This window comes from Solanum pennellii, chromosome 1 (assembly GCF_001406875.1).
Source record: "Solanum pennellii chromosome 1, SPENNV200".
NCBI classification, from domain to species: domain Eukaryota; kingdom Viridiplantae; phylum Streptophyta; class Magnoliopsida; order Solanales; family Solanaceae; genus Solanum; species Solanum pennellii.
The window spans coordinates 105,123,884-105,145,104 of record NC_028637.1 but is presented as its reverse complement, the minus strand read 5'-3'; the positions used below and the strand labels follow the sequence as shown (position 1 = coordinate 105,145,104).

The following is a 21,221-nucleotide window of genomic DNA, read 5'->3' as shown; positions in this document are numbered from 1 at the left end:
AAATGAGTATGGTGTGGAGGCTTGAGTCCTCATAGATGTGCTTGGTGTTGTGGCAAAGGGTTATGGTAATTGTTGTTGTCACCTGTTAAGAATATTAGTTGATTTTATGTTATTATCTGAAATATATTGCTTTCTATTTTGAGTTGGCCGATGATACCTACTCAGTACTTGTGCCTTGTACTGACCCCTACTTGTATGTTTCTTTCCTTGTTATTTGTGGAGTGCAGCAAACGTACCATCGACTTCAACTCAACCGCAACTCTAGCCAGTCTTCATCACACTAGAATTCAGGGTGAGCTATCGTTTCTAGCTTGGACTGGATCTTCTTCTTCACGTCTTGATGCCTTGAAGTTCTGGCACGGACTAGCTGTTTATTTATTTTAGCTTCTTAGATACTCTTAGACTTAGTAATTTGAGGATAGATGTTCTTGTGGTGATGACTTCCAGATTTTGGGGATAGTAATTGATAAATTGTAGAAGTTATTTATTGGTTATATTAATGAGTTTTAAGTCTTCCGCATTATATTCTGTTTATTATGGTTGAAATGTTGGGGTTTAGATTGGTTGGTTCGCTCACATAGTAGAATAAGTGTGGATGCCACTCGCGACTCGTTTTGGGTCGTGACATTATTATTATTCACATAAATAATTATATCCATTATAATTTTATTATAATGCAAAAAGGTGTGATTGTGAATAATTGTTTTATTACAGTAGGGGCATTTGAGAGATATTCGAAAAGATTTTCTGTTGGGTGAGTTGTCATTTGATAATAAATGTATTGATTAAAGAAATTGAAAAATATTAATCGAGGGATTCACACGAGAAAAAAATATGCTAACATCTAGGTCACCATGAATACATGATGATGATATATCATTTAGTAAGGTGAGACTAATATTCATGCGAAAAAGATCAATCGCTAAATAATTTATCATAAGTCACGTGAAAATGAAGGTATTGATAAATAAAAATGAAAAAAATTAACAAGAGGATTCACACGAGAAAAAGAGATTGACATCTAAATAATTACAAATAATATGATAATGATATGTCATTTAACGAGATGAAATAATATTCAACAAGAGGAAAAAGCTACTCACATCAAAAAAATTAATCGCCATAAATCACATGAGAATTAATATGTTGTTTGATGAGGTAGGACCATATTTTAGTGGGAAAAAAATATTCACACTAGAAAAATTTGTCGTCAAATAATCTATCATGAATTATGTAGTGAATAATTAAAAATTGTGCAAAAATAAACTACAAAGAAAACACATGCGAGAAGTATGTAGTATACATGTTAAAATATTACATAAAAAATTGTGCAAAAATATTATAAGATGTGCAAAGTTGGTACCAACAAATACAAATATACAAAATAAAAAGTTTCAAAAGAATTAAAAGTAAAATGTTCATATGATCCCTATGTAATTAATTTTATTGCCTAATAAGTTATTATAAATCACGTGATAAGAAATTTTCGTATAATTAAATTGAAATAATGTTTGATAAGTTGAAGAAAAATATCACGTAAAAAAAATTTATTACCAAGTAAGCTATCACAAGTCGCATGTCACCAAATAGTTACATGATAAAATATATATGTTGACAGACAGGATAACACAAATTATGTGAGTGTCTATTTGTCGTTTTTTATAATGGTGATATTTGATAGATATTAAAAAAGATTTTTTTGTATGATAAGTTGTTACATAGAAATGATTAGATTAATTAATACAAATGAATAAATTTTGTCACAAAAATCGTATGAGATAAAACTGACAGTTACGTGTTCAAGAATAACGTGATGATGTTGTGTCATTTAGTAAGGTGGGTAATGTTAGATAAATGAAAAGAAAATATTAACACGAGAGAATCAATTGCCAGATAATTTTTCATAAATCATGTGAAAATGAACGTATTGGTTGATAAAATAAAAAAAATTGATCGAGGTATTCGCACGCGAAAAATCATAATTGACATCTAGGCAATTACGAATAACGTGATAATGATATATCATTTAAATAGGTGAATAATATTTGACAAGTACAAAAAGAGTACGTACTCACACAAAAAAGATGAATTGCCACATAACCTATCATATGTCACATGAAAATGAATGTATTGTTTAATAAGGTAGGGTTATATTTCATTGGAGAAAAATATTCACACGAGAAATGTTTTTCGCCATATAATTTATCAAGAACCGTGTGATAATCAATGTGCCGTTTGATATGTCAGGTGGAAAAAAAGACAAAAAATATATATCGCTAGATAAGCTAATATGAGTCACGCGATAATGAATATGTTTCATTAATTGAGTGTGGGTTGATATTTGATAATCCTCGCTCACTTTTAGTTATCACTTTATTTTTAAATAGATTTTTATTTTTACTTATCACTTTTGACATATCAAGAAAAGACATATAAAAAATCATATTTTGCCATTAACTTAAATACTTATTTTTGAAATCATTTTTCAAAATATCTTTTTTTAGAGAATAACTTGGTAAAATGCTTATATCAATAATTATTTTTTTAATAGATATATCAAATATAATTATAACAAGTAAAAGTAAATATAAAGAGTAAATGTGAAGGAAATACTACTCACTCAAAAAAAATGATCACTTAATAAGTTATTATTAGTCAAGTAATAATAAATGTGTTATTAATGAGCGTTAGGTTGAATTAATTAGAATATGTGTCATTTAATTAGATTAAAATAATTAATTTAAAAAATAGTTATCTTAAAATTTACATGGTAGATACTATCTATTTTTATAGAAGGAAAATACCAAAGAACTGAAATGCAGAAAAAAATTTGTAATTTTGCCTAAATTTTTTCAAAGATATTATATATTATATTTTTATTAATGATATTTTAATAGATAAAAAGAAAATATTTACTATCGACAGATGAGTTATTACAAATCATGTCATGTATATTTATCGTTTTTTACTTTGCTGGTATTTGAAAGATATAAAAATAAATTATATCACATAAATTGTCACGTGAAATGATCGTATTGATTAATATAGATGAACAAATTTTGCCGAGGAAGTCACATGAGATAAAACTGACAGTTACATGATCAAGAGTAACGTGCTGACAATGTGTCATTTAGTAATATTCATTAATGATATTTTGATAGATGGAAAGAAAAATATTTACATAAAAAGAATATATTGACAGACTGATATTACAGATCATATGAGTTTGTATTCGTCATTTACTTATTATACTGATATTTGATAAATATAAGATGAAAATGGTTGTATTGGTTGATGCAGATGAACAAATTTTATCGAAAAAGTCATAGAAAAGAAAACTGACAGTTACGTGACTAAATAACATGCTGACAATGTGTCATTTAGTAATATTTATTAGTGATATGTTGATGGATGAAAAGAAAATATTTTCATGAAAAAAATTATATATTAACAGACAGGATATTACAGATCATGTAAGCGTGTATTTGTCATTTATTTATTATACTAATATTTAGCAGATATAAAAAAATATTATGTCCGATAAGTTGTCACGTGAAAATTATTGTATTGATTAATGCCGATGAACAAATTTTGTCGAGAAAATCACGAGAGGTAAAATTTACAGTTACGTGATCAAGAATAACAATAACGTGTTGATCATGCGTCGTTTAGTAATATTTATTAATGATATTTTGCTCTATATAAAAAAATATTTACATGAAAAAAAGTATTAATCATGTGAGTGTGTATTTGTCGTTTATTTACTGTATTGATATTTGACAGATATAAGAAAAGATTTTGTCATATAAGTTGTCACGTAATATGGTTGTATTGGTTAACATAGATGACCAGATTTTGTCGAGAAAGTTATACGAGATAAAACTGACAGTTTGTGATTAATAATAACGTGATGAATTGTGTTGTTTTGTAATATTTATTAATGATATTTTGGTAGATGAAAAGAAAATATTTACATGAATTTTTTTTTTGACATACATGATACTACATATCATGTGAGTGAGTATTTGTCGTTAATTTACTGTACTGATATTTGACAGATTTAAGAAAAGATTATGTCAGAAAAGTCATCATGTAAAAGTGGTTGTATTGGTTAATACAATTGAATAAATTTTATTGGAAAAGTCACACAAGATAAAATTGTCAATAACGTGATCAGGAATAACATGTCGTCAATCTGTCGTTTAGTAATATTTATTAATGATATTGTAATAGATTAAATATTTACATGAAAAAAAAATATATTGATTGACAAGATATTACATATTTATCATTTATTTATTGTACTAGTATTTGATAGAAATAAGAAAAGATTTTGTCAGATAAGTTATCAAATGAAAATGGTTGCATTGGTTAATGCATATTAACATATTTTGTTGAGGAAGTCATTGGAAATAAAACTGACAGTTACATGATCAAGAATAACGTATTGACAATGTGTCATTTAGTAATATTTATTAATGATGTGTTGATAGATGAAAAAAATATTTTCATGAAAAAAATTATATATTGACATCTGATTATGTATTGGTCGTTTATTTACTGTACTGATATTTGATAGATATGAAAAATATTATGTCAGATAAGTTTTCACGTGAAATTAATTGTATTGATTAATGCTGATGGACAAATTTTGTCGAGGAACTCACACAAATAAAATTGACAGTTACATGATCAAGAATAACGTGCTGACAACGTGTCGTTTAGTAATATTTATTAATGATATTTTGATAGATGAAAAAAAAGTATTTACATGAAAAAAATACATTGATCATGTGAGTGCTTATTTGTTGTTTATATATTGTATTGATATTTGGCAGATATACGAAAAGATTCTGTCAGATAAGTTTTCATGTAATATGGTTGTATTTGTTAATGCAGATGGACAAATTTTGTCGAGAAAATCACACGAGATAAAACCAGCAATTATGTGATCAAGAATAACCTGATGACAATGTGTTGTTTAGTAATATTTATTAATAATATTTTGATAGATTAAAAGAAGATATTTACATGCAAAAATATATTTGACGGATAGGATATTACATATCATATGAGTGTGTATTGTTGTTTATTTACTGTACTGATATTTGACAAGTTGTTACGTGAAAATGATTTTATTGGTTAATGCACATTAATAAATTTTGTTAGAAAAGTCTTACAAGATAAAACTGACAGTTACGTGATAAAAAATAATGTGATGATAATGTGACGTTTAGTAATATTTATTAATGATATTTTTGATAGATGAAAAGAAAATATTTCATAGAAAAAAAAATATATTGGCAGACAAGATATTACATATCACGTGAGTCTGTATTTGTCGTTTATTTACTGTACTGATATTAGACATGTATAAAAAAAGATTGTGTTAGATAAGTTGTCACGTGAAAATGATTGTATTGGTTAATGCAAATGATTTTTTTTAATCAAAAATGTCACAGGAGATAAAACTGATAGTAACGTAGTAAAAAATAACGTGATAATAATGTGACGTTTAGTAAAGTGGGGTAATAATAGATAAGTGGAGAGAAAATATTCACCTGAAAAGGACCAGTACCAAATAATTTAGCATAAGTCACGTGAAAATGAACGTATTGGTTAATGAAAATAAATATTTTTTATCGAGGGATTCGCAAGAGAAAAAAATATTGATAGCTAAGCAATTACGAATCACGTGATAATGATATGTCGTTTAATAAGGTGAGTAATATTAGACAAGTACAAAAAATGTACGTACTTACACCGAAAAATCAATCGTCAGACAATCTATCATAAGTTACTTGAAAATGAATGTGTTGTTTAATAAGGTAGGGTAATATTTTCATTAGAGAAAAATATTCACACGAGAAAAATTTATCTCCAGATAATTTATTGTAATAAATGTGTCGTATAATGATATTAGAGTTATATTTGTCAGATAAAAAAAAGTTTCACACAAAGAAAATATTTCGCCAAATAAGCTATTATGAGTTACGCGACAATGAATATGTTTTGTTAATTGATTGTGGGTGATATTTGATATTTCATCCGTTCACTTTTATTTGTCACTAATTCCTAAAATATATTTTCTTTTTTGACTTGACACTTTATCATGTTTCACCCTTAGCATTAAATACATATTTTTCAAAAAGAAATTCAGGACATCATTTAATAGAGAATAACTTGGTAAAATATTTATATAAATAATTATTTTTTTTATGAAAATGTCAAGTTAAATTGTGACAAGTAAAAGTAAACTAAAAAAATAAATGGGAGAAAAATATTCTCAAAAAGAAAACACTCACATGATTAGCTATTATTAGTCAAATAATAATAAATATGTTATTTAAGGAGAATAGAATTGAGTTAGTTAGAATATGTGTTATTTGATTAAATAAAAATGGCTAACTAAAGTTTGATTATCCTAAAATTTATTTGTATGTGATATTTTCAATTAATTTTATCATACGAGAAGTCATGTCTTTATTTTAAAGCACAACAATTTTTTTTTTACATTTTTTATTTACACCACTATAAATTAATCGTATACATAACTTATGTTATTTTCTTTTATTTTAGTTTTCCCATTTCACCAGATGAATATTGTAATTATTATTTTAGATGCTTTTAAATTTTATGATGTATATTTAAACAAATTTGTATTATAATAAAATGTCTTTTAAATTTAGAACTAAACTCAATTATTAATAGAAGATAAAATTATTTTACTACATAATTCAAAAAAATGGTCACCTCATAAGTTATTAGTAGTAAGTAATAATAAATGTGTCATTTAATAAGGGTAGGATTGAGTTAATCAAATATGTGTTATTTAATTGACTACAATGACTAATTAAAAGCTTAGTTATCCTAAAATTTAATATATATGCAATATTTAAAAATAAATTTTATCATATGAAAATTCACGTCTGTTTCTTAAAAGCACAAAAAAAATCTCTTCAATTTTTAATTTTTATTCATACTACTATAAAATCAAATGTGTACATAACTTGTGTTCTTTTCTTTTATTTAGGTGTCTTCATTTTACTAAATAAATATTATCATTGTTATTTATTTAAAAAATACTTTTAAATCTTATGATGTTAGATATAATAAAATATCTATTAAGTTTATAAGTAAACCTGAATATTAATGGGGGGAAAAATTCACATAATTAAAAAAAAAAAAAAAGAACCTTTAAAAATGAAAGTGAAAGAATTGTTTTAATATATTGATTTTGAATAATAATTCAAAATTAGGTTGAAATTTATTATGCTTGATTAAAAAATTTAATTATATTTTTATTTTGTTATTTGAAAACTTTAAGTTGTTAAATTTCTAAAAGAGCCCAAAAAAACGTGTGCATAATTTATGGAGTAATTCTTTTCTTTTATTTTAGTCGTCTTATTCCTTTGGATGTATATTATAATTATTATTTTGAAAATTGTCTTTAATTTTATGATGTTAATTTGAATATGATCATATGATATTATAAAATGTCTTGTAAATTTAGAAGATAAACTATTAGTGGATGATAAAATTAATTGTTTTTTTAGAACTGGTGAAAATTTTGACATTTCAAAATGAAAGTGAGGTTTGATATGTTGTTTTTGAATTTCAATTTGATGTTGGGTTAAAACACATAATGTGATATTAAATTTTTTTAACAATATTTTTCTTCACAATTTTTTTTGTTTTGTTTTTATAAAATCTAGAATCTAAGTTATTGTGAATCACGTAAAATAATTTTGTCCATTATGATTTTATTATAACAGAAAAGGATCAATGTGATCCTTTTCTGTTATTATAACAAATAAGTTGTCATGTTGAAACGAGGATATTAATTAATAAAATGAAAAAAATTGATTAAGGAATTCACACGAGAAAAAATATGTTGACACTTAGGAGGATCGTAAATAAGGTGATGATGATATGTCATTTAGTGAGATGGGATATTATTTGACAAGTGAAAAAAAGTAATCATACAAAAAAATCGATCGCCAAATAATATATCACAAGTCACGTGAAAATAAACGTAATGATTAATGAAAATGAAAAAAATAATTGTCAGGAGAATTCACACGAGAAAAACATGTTGACATCTATGCAATTAAGAATAACGTGATAATGATATGTCCTTTAATAAGATGAATTAATATTTGACAAAAGAAAAAAATACTCATATAAAAAGGATCAAACAACATAAGTCACGTGAGAATGAATACGTATTTTAATGAGGTAAGATCATAATTTCGAGGGAGAAAAATCACATATTATCGGAAAAAAATTAGCATATATAAAAGTAAAAGGATATACAAAATGCTTAAATAACCTATTCTGAACACCCTTAACATAACAAGTTGCTATTTCTGGACACCACCACCGGAGAAAATGATCCACATTCCACTCGAAAAAGATTAATCGCCAAATAATCATGAATCACGTAAAAAAATTTAAAAAAATGTGCAAAAAAAAAAATAATAATAAAGACACATGTAAAAATCATATAATAAAAAATGTAAAAAACCACACAAAAAATTGTGCAAACATATAATAAGTTTGTGCAAACAATAGTGCAGAAATTATGTAAAAAAAATGCAATGTTCCAAAAAGGTTCGAAGGTAACATGCGGAATCTTCAAATAATATATATAATACTCCTTATGTCCTAATTTACGTGACACAGAATCAATCTTGAATTAACCTTATCCTCCCTATAGTTGTGCATACTGTGAACTGTTTCAGAGCTATTTCTGTGTCCTTGGAGGAGTAAATGATGAAGCCAATGATCAAATTCATAGAAGCAAGTTAAGCCACAGGAAATCCTCAACTAATAAAGGATTCAACAAACTGAGGCAGCATGCAGAAAGTTTCACTAACAGAAAGAAAAATCAGCTAACTGATAAAAACATTAACATACTAAAAATCACACTTGAATCACTTCAATTAAGTCAGAAGTATGTATGGCCTAAGAACTCATTTGCTGAGAAGCAAAAAGAGCATTTTTCTTCAGTTGTGTCAATGCAGCGGTGACATGACTTCAAAATCTTCATGGAGAAATGACATGGCTTCTAATTCTGCTCGAGCGCCTTACAGGGGTGATGACTTCTTCTCCTCCACTTGCCTACAGTTTCACAATGAAAAACCAGACAATATATCAGTAAGAGAACAAGTTTGGGTATTTAAATCCAGAAAATACATACACCAAGTCATAAACACTCACATGCTTGATAGGAATCCTCTCATATGTAGTGAAACTTCCATAAGAAGGAGAACCCATTGAGAACTCGGATGCTGTCAAGGACTCTCTTTTGTTACTCTTCCTCGGTTTCTTCTCAATGCTCTGAGCCTCATCATTCTCTGATCTGGGGTCTTTCTTGCTATTAGATGAACTTATCTGAAAGCTGCTCATTTCTGAGGGACAAGACTCTCCTGAGACATCGACTTCTGTGGGCCAATTTTGAGAGGAATGCTTCTCCTGGACAACATGGTGTGTTGCAAATTTCTTACTTGGGACTTGATCAGCATGAACTACTACTGGATGCATAGTCTTATCACTTCTTTTCACATAGAAAACTGTAGCAGCAAGCAGACTCAGTGCAAGTGAGGAAATCCCCAGGATCTGATATGCTCCAGCATTAGCTCCATCATTTCTATCAATTGGAGACTGCATTATTTCCACAGTTTGGGCATCTTCGACAGCAGAATCATCTTTCACTAAGATTTCAGGATTGCCGTTCACCAACTCATGTTTAGCATCAGTACTTATGGCATTATCAGCAATGTAAGATTCGGATTCATCCAACTCAAGCTGAACATCAGAAGTTGTAAGCCCTTGGTCTAAATCCCTTTCTGAAATATCAGCTACATTCCCCTCAGCTATGACAACAGAAACTTCTTCAGTCTCCAACAAGTCATGCTGACTTTGTTCTAAATCCTTTTCTTCTAAGCTATCAGACTCATTTACTTCAGCTTCTTCAATATCCAAGCCATGCGCTTCTTCAATTTCCACTTCATCGTCATCATCTAAATCAGTGTCCATTTGAAAATCTTCGTCATAAGTCTCAGTTTCAAACTCTTCATCATCCTCTTCCAATTCAATTGGTTCAATCTCTATATCTAATTTCTCACTACTACTAGTACTACCTTTCAAATATCCATGATACATGCTGCTACTCTCTGCTAGATCAGTCAAGTTTGCAAATTTTAAAGGCTGCGGGTAATCAACCTTACCGAGGTCACTAATCAACTTTGAGAAATAAGAAATTGCTTCACCTGAATATTGCTTAAAGTAACTATTAGCCTTAGCCAAGACTGGAATATCTGATGGTATGCTGAGATTAGAGAAACTTAAGTCTACAGTCCCAGGAGTAGCAAGTATAGGAGAATCAGTAACTGAGATTGATAAGAAAGCAATTACGAGTACCAACAGCAGAGAAAAGAACTTTGATATTGATAAAGACCTAGGTTTTGCTCTCATTTTTGCTTCAGAAATGTCCTCAGCAACAGGTAGAGCAGGTTCAGCAGTTTCCTCAGCAACAGGTATTGCAGCAACAGAAACTTTAGGCTCCTCTTCCTCTTCTTGATCAACTGTTGCTTCAATGAACATCTCTTCTGAAGAAGAACCATCAGATTCTTTCTGTGAATCTTCAGTAAGAGAACTCTCACTGCCATCTATGTCTGACAAGTTTTCAGACAGTAACTCAGACAAGAAGATGTCATCTAGCTTCTTTGCTTCTCCTACATCCAATCCTTTTCCTTTACTGAGTAAAACTTCAATCATTGGGTTGGGTTTGTAGTGAAGAAACTGAGGCCTTGGAGATAGGTAATTGGTTTTAGGGTCATATGGAGGTAAAGAGGGGTCAGCATCTAGTGGGGCTATTGCAGGAGAAACCAGTGATTCATCATTGCAAATATCAGAATCCATGGTTACAGTATCAGAAAGGGATTCAGATGCATTGTTGCAATTCGAAGGAACCTCAGAAAATGTTACCTTTTTCGGAGCTTTGGTTACTGGAGGAAGACCTTCAACATGAACAATCTCTTTAGACTCCATAACATTCACAGTTCCTTCAAAGTTTTGATTATGTTCTTCAGAAAAGAATGTAGCTTTACCGTCAGAGAAGGTGATTGAAGTCCTAATGGGATCGTTTCTTTCCACCAAGATTTTCTTTTTAGGGGATTGAGCAATCTTGGAAGAAGCTGAAATAGTCGGAGACATGAAATGCTTTGAACCCTTTGCCGGTGATTTCAGTTTCGCTGCTTTAGATTCATTCTCCTTCTCTTCATTACCCCATGATAAACCTTCTTTCCCTGGATTAGACACCCTTCTCGCCGAATCTGCAATAGAAAAAACAAGAAAGTAAAATTAAGTAATCTTGAAACATTTAAAAATCAAGAAATTTGAGTAAAAGAAGGGGGAAATTACCAGCAGGGCTATTTGCAGGAGTAACAGGGTTGAATCCTCTTTGGGTTGAAAGAAGTGAAGGTCGTGAAAAGGGGTTGCCGGTGAAACTTCTTCTGGTGTTTTCAGATGTTCTTGAATGAGGAGGCGGAACGGGTCTCGCAGTAATGGGAGAAGGGGATTTGTTAGAAGAAACTGCCATAGATGATAACCCAGAAAGGTAAGAAAATCGTGTGCAGAGAATAGATAAAGAAATTGAGAGAAAGGAAACTCAAGTAATTGAGAAGATCTTGAAGGATTTTGACTTGATGAAGATGCTATAAATCTTTGTAACGGCTAGTTTTGAAGAAGGGGCTTTAGATATTTGAATTCTGCAATTTTTATGACCGTTGGAGTGAAAAACGATCAAAGCAGTTACCTTTGATGATTACTTTTTTTTTTCTTTTCCTTTATTCGCCTATAAAAGTGGGTTTTAAATTAAAGATAAAAACTTTTTTGATTATAATACAGCCTCAGAAAAATTATTTTCCCAATCATACCAATTAAAATGTAATTGTAATTTAGCTGCTATCTTTTTTTTTTTCTGTATGGATAATAAATTGAAAAACAGAATTTTAAAAATTATTTTTGCAATCATATCAATTAAAATGTAATTCTAATAATTGTGAGTTTTTTTTTATTGGCCGATAAAAGTAAATTTTTAATTAAAGATGACAAAATTTGATTTAACGGAGCATCAAAAAAAATATTTTCGCAATCATATCAATTAAGACGTAATTGTAATGATTGCTTCTTTTTTATTTTTTATTGATGGATAAAAGTAAATTTTTAATTAAAAATAACGACTTTGATTTAATAGAGCCTCGAAAAAAATATTTTTACAATCATGTCAATTAAAATGTAATTGTAATTAACTGTATTATTATTAACAACTTTGATGATAGATACCTAGAGTTAAAAAAATGATAAGTACTAACATGTATAACCTCTTAAATTATAAATACATGAACTTTTATGTGTAACAAAAAACTTACCTAATATAGTCATAACATAAGGGAATTTGGGTTGGGATGGTTGTAACTCAAATGAGTCTTTGCATCAAGTTCCTTTTTCATGATATTTGTATTAGGTATTAATATTGTTTAAACTTTGTTTGGATCATTGTTATCCATTGTTTCATAATGTATTGTATTGTATTCTATTCTATTGTCTTCTATGGTAGATACAAATGCTTGACTAGACTGTATTGTTTCTGTTGTTTACTGATATTTTAATTGTTTGGTTTGATCATATCGTACTATATTGTAATTTATAAATTTATTAAAATATCCTTAATTATTCTAGGGTAAGAGATTGACTAGATTTAAATAATTAAAATAAAGGGTAAAATAGTATTTTAAAATATTATGTAAATATATAATTAAAAAAGGAAATTAAGTAACAATAGGAACACACCAAATTGGTTGTTCCATAAAATAGGAATTTTCGTTGTTACGTAACAACGAAATTTAACAATACAATACGATACAGTTTATTTCACACAAAACAAACATTATAGGTATAATAACGATACAATACAATACAATGGATAACAATGATCCAAACATAGTGTAAAAGGTAGAACTAAAAATCATATTGATTTTGAATATATTAATAAGAAATATTTTATTTTCTCAATTGTACAAACACTCCATCGAATTTTATCTCCTTTGATGCAGTTTATATGGGAGGATCCGTTAAGTCGACCCGGCCCAATTCATAATTTAGTTTGATTGGTCAATTTTTTTAGAGCCCATCAGAAATAAGACTTTTTTAACTCGTCCCAAGTGAGCATGTCGGGTCATAATGAGGGTTCCATGGGTCATACTGAAATAATTAAACATAAAACTAATGTAGAATACTAAGAATAAGCAAATAACAAGAAAAATTCAAATTCAACGCCTAATTAAATCAATCAATATATAAATATTACAAGTTTAATTTTCTATTTAGCTATTCATTAATATATTTATTTAATTCGAGCATTATCATGTTAAATTTGATATTATTATACATACACTTTATGTTTAAGAAAATTATTTTTTTATATGATTATACCCGGATATTTGCATTAGTAATGTCATATAATATTTCTAGTAATTATTTATATTAACATTTTAAAATTTTAATTGAAAACTTATGAGTGAGTTGACTCGTTTCGTTTCAGCCCACAAACACATGCTTGATACCACTAAAATAATGGATCAACCCTAAAGCTCGTGAGGACTACTCGGATAAATTTAGTTATTCCATATTAACAACTCTACAAATTTTATAAATAAGCACAAATCCTCCACGAGCAGGATCTCAACAGTGATCAAAATGAATAAAATTCAAATTCACTATTCAAAAATTAAGAAAAATAGTGAAAATTTAAAACTTGTTTCAAACTGTCAATAGATTAAGGAATGCTATATAAGTAGGAATAGTGTGAAATATACCGTATCTAGAAAATAAAATACATAAAATCACCCTTTTAAGTTTATCATAAAATTTACTTTTAACTTTTGACTTTATAGACATTTAAATACCCCTTATTCTAATTTAAAGTGAATCAAACTTTTTCAAAGTGTTTTTGTGGAAATACCACACGTTTTTTTAGTATATAGAAAACACCTTCTACTATACTAAAAAAATATTTATTTTCTTTCAAAAGCTTAATAAAAATTTTTACTTTTCTAAATTAAACACTTTTATCTTTTAAAAAATTTGATTAAATAAACTAGACGTTAATCATAAAAAAGGTTTGAATTCTCAATTCAAATTATATCAAATAATTACACATTTAGAAACTTTTTATTTAATTTTAAACGTAAAAGATTTGACAACATTATTTTCACTCCGTCTCTATATATATAGGTGAAGGAAAAGTTATTTCCTTGAAAAAAAAAATAAAAGCGTAGAAGCAAAGCAAATCATCTTCTTCTTCAAGAAACAGTGTCTTGTCCACACAACACCATTGCTCTTTCAATCCGCCATGTCCCTCTTCTTTCGTTCCTTACCCACCATAGCCATTCGCTCTAAACCTTCTCCTCTCACTTCTCTACCTTTTTTCTTCATTAATTTCCATAACCCCATCACCCACAACCCCACTTCACTTATCAACCGCACTCTTTCTTCTACTTCAGTCTCCGCTTCTCCCACTACTCCTGAAACAGTTGTCGTCCCTAACACAAAAGTTTCTCCATCTCCGAATGCCCTTCAATGGGTAAGTCGGAATCAATACTGCGGTGAATTGTCCGAAGAAGATGTGGGTAAACGGGTTCGGCTTTGTGGGTGGGTCGCTCTTCATCGGATTCATGGGGGTCTCACTTTCGTTAACCTTAGAGACCAAACTGGAATTGTTCAGGTGATTTTACATCTTTATGCAATTATTATTATTGTTGACTTTTAATTTTAAACCCCCAGTTTTTGAATCCAAGATTTTATCCCTAGTTGATTGATTGATAACACTCCCATTGTTATATGCAAGTCTCATATAATAATAGAAGTTTTTCCCTTGTTGAAGTTTGCCTATGTAGTGGCCATCCTGTAGTATTTGAATGAAATTGGACCCAATAGAGTGGGATGGATATAGATGATTCATGTACTGCACAACTAGTTTTTCGTTGTGACACAGTTGATTGATTAATTGTCATCCCCATTGGGAAGGGTACATCCTTGGAAGATTTTATCTTTATCTAGAGACAAGTAGTTTACAATTGAGGCGTAGTGGATTGATTGTCTATTTGTTATCCCATGTTACCTTTAAGAGGAATCCCTTTAGTATTTGAATGAATGGGACCTGAATAGTTATAGAAATTTGTATGCTGGCAAGTAGTGTTGAATTGATGAGAGATTGCTGATTAGTGTCTTAATTTGCACATTGAAATATCACTCCTCTTGAAGTTTCCTCTTTATGGATTATCTGTAGAAATTGAAGTTCCCCAAAGAATGATTGTGTTATATTGATGTCAATGTAATGGACCTAGTTGGTGATGGAACTGTTAATTTCAGATTACTACACTTCCTGATGATTTTCCTGATGCTCATTCTACTGTGAGAGATCTGAGACTCGAATATGTGGTTGCCATTGAAGGTGTTGTTCGGCCTAGGCCAGCTGAGTCTGTCAACAAAAAGATGAAAACTGGCACGATAGAGGTAACTTATAATGACCTTTGAATCACCACAACTATTTCTCCTCTTCCTTCCATCCTTTTTGGTGAGTGTCGAGCCTGTCTCTCCTCATTTTTGTTAGCTTAGTTTTGCACATGGTATTATCACATTCATTGGTCGCTCGTTACAATTGAGAATCGTGTGGCAGTTCGAAAGATAGTTTTACCTTAAAAACTTATAAAAGATCTTCAAGGCATGGGCATGTATGTTGCGGAAATTATGGTAGTTTACATGAACTTCCAATTTGTAAGGCTCTGATCTTGCATAATCTTACTTGAGTCATGTAGAGCTTTATCATTAGCTTCCCAGATTTCTCTGGCTACTACTTCTGTCACGAGGCATCTTTTTATCTAGACTCCCAAAAAGTATGTGCACGCACCTCAATTATTCCACTGGGTACCTGCTGCCTATCACCAGGACATGTATGTGAGGTATCAGGTACTTCTGCCCACCAAGGCTTGAGCATACGGGAAGAAAATCACTTAGTAATTTTTGGCTCCTCACGATTCCCTGTCCACTTTATTGACCAGTAGGCCACACCCTTGGGTGCATGGAATGCATCTTTCATAATGAATGCTAAACAGCATACAGGATGACTTTGTACTGATCCAATTGGCGTTATTAACCAGTAGTGGTTCTTATGCCATAGCCTAGTGTATTGCAATTAAATAGTTAAATGTTGCTGAAAAGATATGAGAAAGAGCATATGACATACATTTTAATTTTGGATAAATTGACCTTTAATCTGAAGTGCTGTTAAGTTTTTCAACAATAACTTAAGTATTACTAGTCAATTAAGTCAGAAACTTTATAAGGGCCTTAATCAAATCTTTTAAACCTGACACTCCGTTCTTATCATCCAAAGACTTTTGTCTTTCTGCTTCATGATCATCTAATTTTTTCTTAATTGATTGGATCTTTTTTAGTGGCAATATCTATATCTCATCGTACTTAAGTCAGAAACTTTATAAGGGCCTTAGTCAAATCTTTTGAACCTGAGACTCCGTTCTTATCATCCAAAGACTTTTGTCTTTCTGCTTCATGATTATCTAATGTTTTCTTAATTGATTCAATTTTTTTAGTGGCAATGTCTATATTATCATCATACTAAGTTTATTCTAGTGGTTTGAGCTTGGGACTTCCATATTGGATGTCTCAAGTTCGGAACCCCTTGCCAGCGAAAGCAAGGGTTTGCCTTCTGGGTCGAGCTCGTCGCACCAAGTTTGCTTAGTGCTGGTTACTTCTCCTATGTGGTTTGCGAGCTATTGCATAGGCGCGGGGTTTTTACCCTGTGCGCACCCAAAGGGCAGCGGCTGCGGGTTTCCCTTGTAATTAAAAAAAAAAGAAGTTTATTCCATATGCTAGTCTCTTAACGAAGTCTTTAATATTTCCACTAATTGGTTATGCATGCAGGTTGCTGCAGAGGATGTCCAGGTGTTGAATGCAGTAAGATTGAAGTTGCCCTTCTTGGTAACAACAGCAGATGATGCAAAGGATTCATCTAAAGAAGAAATCAGATTGCGGTAACTTATGAAATTTCTATAGCTGTTTGCTGAATCTTTTTTTCTCTTTCTTCTCTGTTTCGTGTTAGACCCCCCTGTCAGACCCCTCTTGTGGGATTGGTGTTGGGTATGTTTGCTGTTGTTGTAAATATGATAGCAGTATTTGTCTAATTAGATAGTTTTGCGACTTGAAGTAATTTATATTTTGACGATATCAAAGTCAATGACGTAACTACTAGCTGCTAAACCCTTTTATTTTTTGACGAATATGTTGCTGGTGCTTTACACCAATTCTTAATATGGTCTGGAAGGGTGATCTTAATTGTTATTCTCCTCCCTTACTGGTTAGGGGTCAAAACCAAGAAGTTCTTGCATTCTTGCATTTCTTTTCTCTTTTCTTAGATAAGTGTCTTGAATTTTACTAGTAGTATTGGTTCTGAGACCTAATTGTAGACTTGAAAATCAGCAAACAGTGGCATTTGTCTGTACTTATTGAAAAAGAAATAAACATTAGTGCCTTTTCTCTGTAACGACACAATAGAGTTTTTTTTCTTTTTTTTGGGGGGGGGGGAATCACGTTGGAAGTAATTGAACTTTATAAGGCTTTGTGCTCTAGATTTCTTCTTGAATATCTTTGCTGGTAACTTGCTTCCCTATTCGCAATACGCGGGTTTTTTTATTTGCTCTATATTTTCTGGTGGAATGGAACACCAATGCTAATCCCACAAGTGGGTCTGAGGAGGGTCATGTGTGCGCAGCCTTACCCCTACCTCGTGAACATTTATTTTTCTGGTGGAATCCGTGCATGTTTAATTCCAATTCAGGAAAAAAGATCCAGGATAGAAGTTGCATTTAGAAATTATTGGTTTCTATGTAGGTGCTAAAAGTCGTCTTCTGAGCAATCTCTGTCGTCTCTAGAAACTGTCTCTGTTCTTGTTTTGAAGTGCTTAGACCTCCCCCAATTTTGTTCTTAGTAATGAAATTTTTAATTGATCCATTTGATCTTTTGGAACTTTATTTGGAATCTCGAGAGTAGAAAAAAATGAATGAACTCAAGCACTCAAAATGGTTTTATATTTTTCTAGATAAGCGTTTTGTCATTTTTTGCTTCTTTTTCTACCAATGCTTTTCTATTGATGTGATAAGGGCATAGTCCAGCTTATTTACCTTTCAAACTATTAATTAAATAGCAAGGGCATAATCCAGCTCTCTTGCACATATCAAATATCAGCTTTGATTTGTTGCGGCTTGTCGTTTTTCTTGTTATATGTATATATTCTGCGAATACAATCCTTTTTTTTTCATTGCAGAAACAATTCCTTTTTCCTTAAAACTTTGTACCCATTTCTTATATTGACACAGTGCTTCTTGCTAGAAACTAATTTGTACACATTTTTAGGTATCGATGCCTTGATTTACGCCGTCCGCAGATGAGCTCAAATATAATCTTGCGACATAGAGTAGTGAAGCTTCTTCGAAGATACCTAGAAGATGTGCATGATTTTGTTGAGGTAATATGTTTGCCCTCTAATTGTATTTTTATAATATTCTTCTTTTTTCCTGTTGTGAATAAGTAGTTTGGTTATCTGGTCTTGATGAAATTGTTGCCTTTTTATTTTCTTTTATTTGTTGTGTGGCTTCTGTTGTTAGTGTTGACCCCAACATTCTCATGGTTACAAGGTAGATTGAGACACCAATACTATCTAGATCTACTCCTGAAGGTGCTCGTGATTATTTGGTTCCTTCAAGAGTCCAGGTATTCTTTACTTATCTTCTGTTTTGCTACTTTTATTGCTAATTCAGTCCCTCTATTTCCTGTTATTCTTCAGGAAGACTGTTGGTACAAAAGTAGCGAGTCTTCTCGAAAATTACAGTATTTGTTCCCCCAGATCTTTGATTTATTCTTCATTCTAATTTTACCTTTGAATTTAAATACGCTTATGGAGAACAAGAAGAACTGTGCTTAACAAATCGACAAAAGAAGAGTTTGTCCAAAATTATTATCCGTGGGATGTCTAGAAAACTGTTGAACTTACTGTTATATTTTTATGATAGACATACTAATTGAACAAAGGCTCTTTCTAGTTAATTCTCCATGACATTAAATTTATTTTGTGGTTGTGTTATAAAGCCAGGAACATTTTATGCACTACCCCAGAGTCCACAGCTGTTCAAGCAAATGCTGATGGTCTCCGGTTTTGATAAATACTATCAAATAGCAAGGTAATTCGTTTGTATAGTAGCAACTTAAGATATTTCTACTTCAAATCTCTTGCATACAAAGTTCATGGTGATCCAGAGTTAAAGCTCAGGCTTACCCACGCTAAAAACTAGGTGAAACAATATAGTCTTATTGACACATAAGAGTAGTTATCTTATTCTTAAAATAAAGAAAAGAAATGTGCTCATGAGCATGTACCCCCCATAAGCTACGACTCACGTTGGTCTGTATTGTGTAATTTTCAGGTGCTTTAGGGATGAAGATTTGAGAGCCGACAGACAACCCGAGTTTACACAGCTAGATATGGAAATGGCTTTCACTTCTATGGAGGATATGCTGAAGCTCAATGAGGATTTGATTAGAAAGGTTAGATGTTAATGAAAGGAGTAAGCTTTGTTAAAGTGTTAATTATAAAAAAAAACGGCCTCAACTTTAAAATACTGGACAGTATTGCTTCCTCCAGTTTATGCAGTGCAGCTCAAGTTTTTGGAGAGTATTTGCACTATCAAAGAATTAATGTATAACATAGACATGCATATGCAGTGATCTATTTCATCAGAGGTGCTGGAAATAACAAAGTTGTGAAATGATTGCCACATTTTTATTAGTTATTTATTAAATCACCAAATATATGTATGGGGTCAATCCTAGGGAGTATGAGTGCCAGTACTGGTGTTGGTTATTGTTTTGGTGAGATAGGAAAGTGATGCTAGAGTTGAGCCATGGTATACCTTAGTCACATTATACAAAAAGCAATTAGAGCGTTGTGTATATCTTGAAGGAAGTTTCTCCTGTCAGAAAATAATAATCTGCTTTAGTATTCCTTTTTGGCATTCCTCCCTTATTAGTGTGCATTGAGGCGAAAACATAGGTGATATCGTCCCATCTGTCCAAGCCTTGGTGGATAAAGTTACAGGGTGTCTGTGCTATTTGTAGATAGCAGGCACCCTGTGGAATTAGTCGAGGTGTGGGCGAGCTGGCTCTGACAGAACGGTTGCCAGAAAAAAGTCGTGCATTGATCTTCTTCTTTTACGGAGATACGAGTGTAATTGCTAAACTGGGATATATAGCTACATTTCTTAAAATGTAACCTGATACGCAGAGGAAACTGACAACTAAAGTTCGTCTTTCTTTTGGTTTACAGCATATGACCTGTCCTAATTACTATAGAATTTACACTATGACATGAGTCAATATTGGCATATGGGTATTTCTTTTGTTAGCAATATAATCTATCCTCTTGTTCTTTCTTCCTAGTTTTAGCACCCTCCAAAGATTTTATTTGTGTGATTCTAGTCCTGCCATGGCACCGAGTGTCTTAAGACATTATCTTTGGAGGGTGCCTTGCTTTTGCCTCTTATCTCTATCTTGAAAATCAAGTTTTTACATAAGTTGAATCACATCATACAATTTTTGCTTAAAAATTGTCAGTCTGCATTTCATGTTCCAAAAGAGTGTTGTCAGAAATTTACAGGATGATTTTCTGAAGTCCTCAATGGGCCATCGTTATTTAGTTTTTCATTGCACAGTTAAAAATCCTAAACAAGTGAACTTTGACTCGTCTATATTTGTAAAAAAAATAATTCAACGCAGATGCATGATCACATCTTTTATTGCAGGTCTTTCAGGAAATTCAAGGTGTCCAACTGCCAAACCCTTTCCCAAGGCTTACATATGCTGAAGCAATGAGTCGATATGGTTCAGACAGACCAGATACTCGTTTTGATGTTGAATTGCGAGATGTAATTCTTCTGCTGACTCCATTATAGATCTTTGTTCTTTTTTTGTATCTTTTTTTCTTGGAAGTGTACTTTTTCTTTCTTGCTCTGATGAACGTGTTGTTGTTGTCTAGCTGACGTGCTTTTTATGCTTTGTCTTATACTTGGGGCTTGGGGCTTTGG

The 21,221-nt window shown here is 31.0% G+C and overlaps 2 protein-coding genes across 3 annotated transcripts in view; one reads left to right on the top strand and one right to left on the bottom strand.

The window, feature by feature from the left end:
- Nucleotides 1–8,582: 8,582 nt before the first annotated feature.
- On the bottom strand, nucleotides 8,583–11,750 carry LOC107008352. The gene is made up of 3 exons (XM_015207354.2): nucleotides 11,428–11,750; nucleotides 9,223–11,339; nucleotides 8,583–9,123 (listed from the first exon to the last, which is right to left on the bottom strand). Exons 1-3 carry the CDS (start codon nucleotides 11,603–11,605, stop codon nucleotides 9,049–9,051), a joined length of 2,370 nt encoding a protein of 789 aa, XP_015062840.1. The 5' UTR covers nucleotides 11,606–11,750; the 3' UTR covers nucleotides 8,583–9,048.
- Nucleotides 11,751–14,315: 2,565 nt separating this feature from the next.
- Nucleotides 14,316–21,221, top strand: part of LOC107007542 (aspartate--tRNA ligase, chloroplastic/mitochondrial) — an 11,849-nt gene continuing 4,943 nt past the window's right edge. Inside the window, exons 1-8 of one of the 2 annotated variants that reach the window (XR_003579634.1) lie at nucleotides 14,316–14,791; nucleotides 15,439–15,582; nucleotides 17,011–17,120; nucleotides 18,499–18,610; nucleotides 18,784–18,855; nucleotides 19,231–19,322; nucleotides 19,566–19,686; nucleotides 20,940–21,062. Coding sequence is in view for 1 of the 2 variants with exons in the window: in XM_015206209.2 (XP_015061695.1) it covers nucleotides 14,420–14,791; nucleotides 15,439–15,582; nucleotides 17,011–17,120; nucleotides 18,499–18,610; nucleotides 18,784–18,855; nucleotides 19,231–19,322; nucleotides 19,566–19,686; nucleotides 20,940–21,062 (1,146 nt within the window). In the remaining variant the exon portion in view is untranslated. The remainder of the gene's footprint in view (nucleotides 14,792–15,438; nucleotides 15,583–17,010; nucleotides 17,121–18,498; nucleotides 18,611–18,783; nucleotides 18,856–19,230; nucleotides 19,323–19,565; nucleotides 19,687–20,939; nucleotides 21,063–21,221) is intronic. The other variant, XM_015206209.2, reaches the window with a different exon arrangement.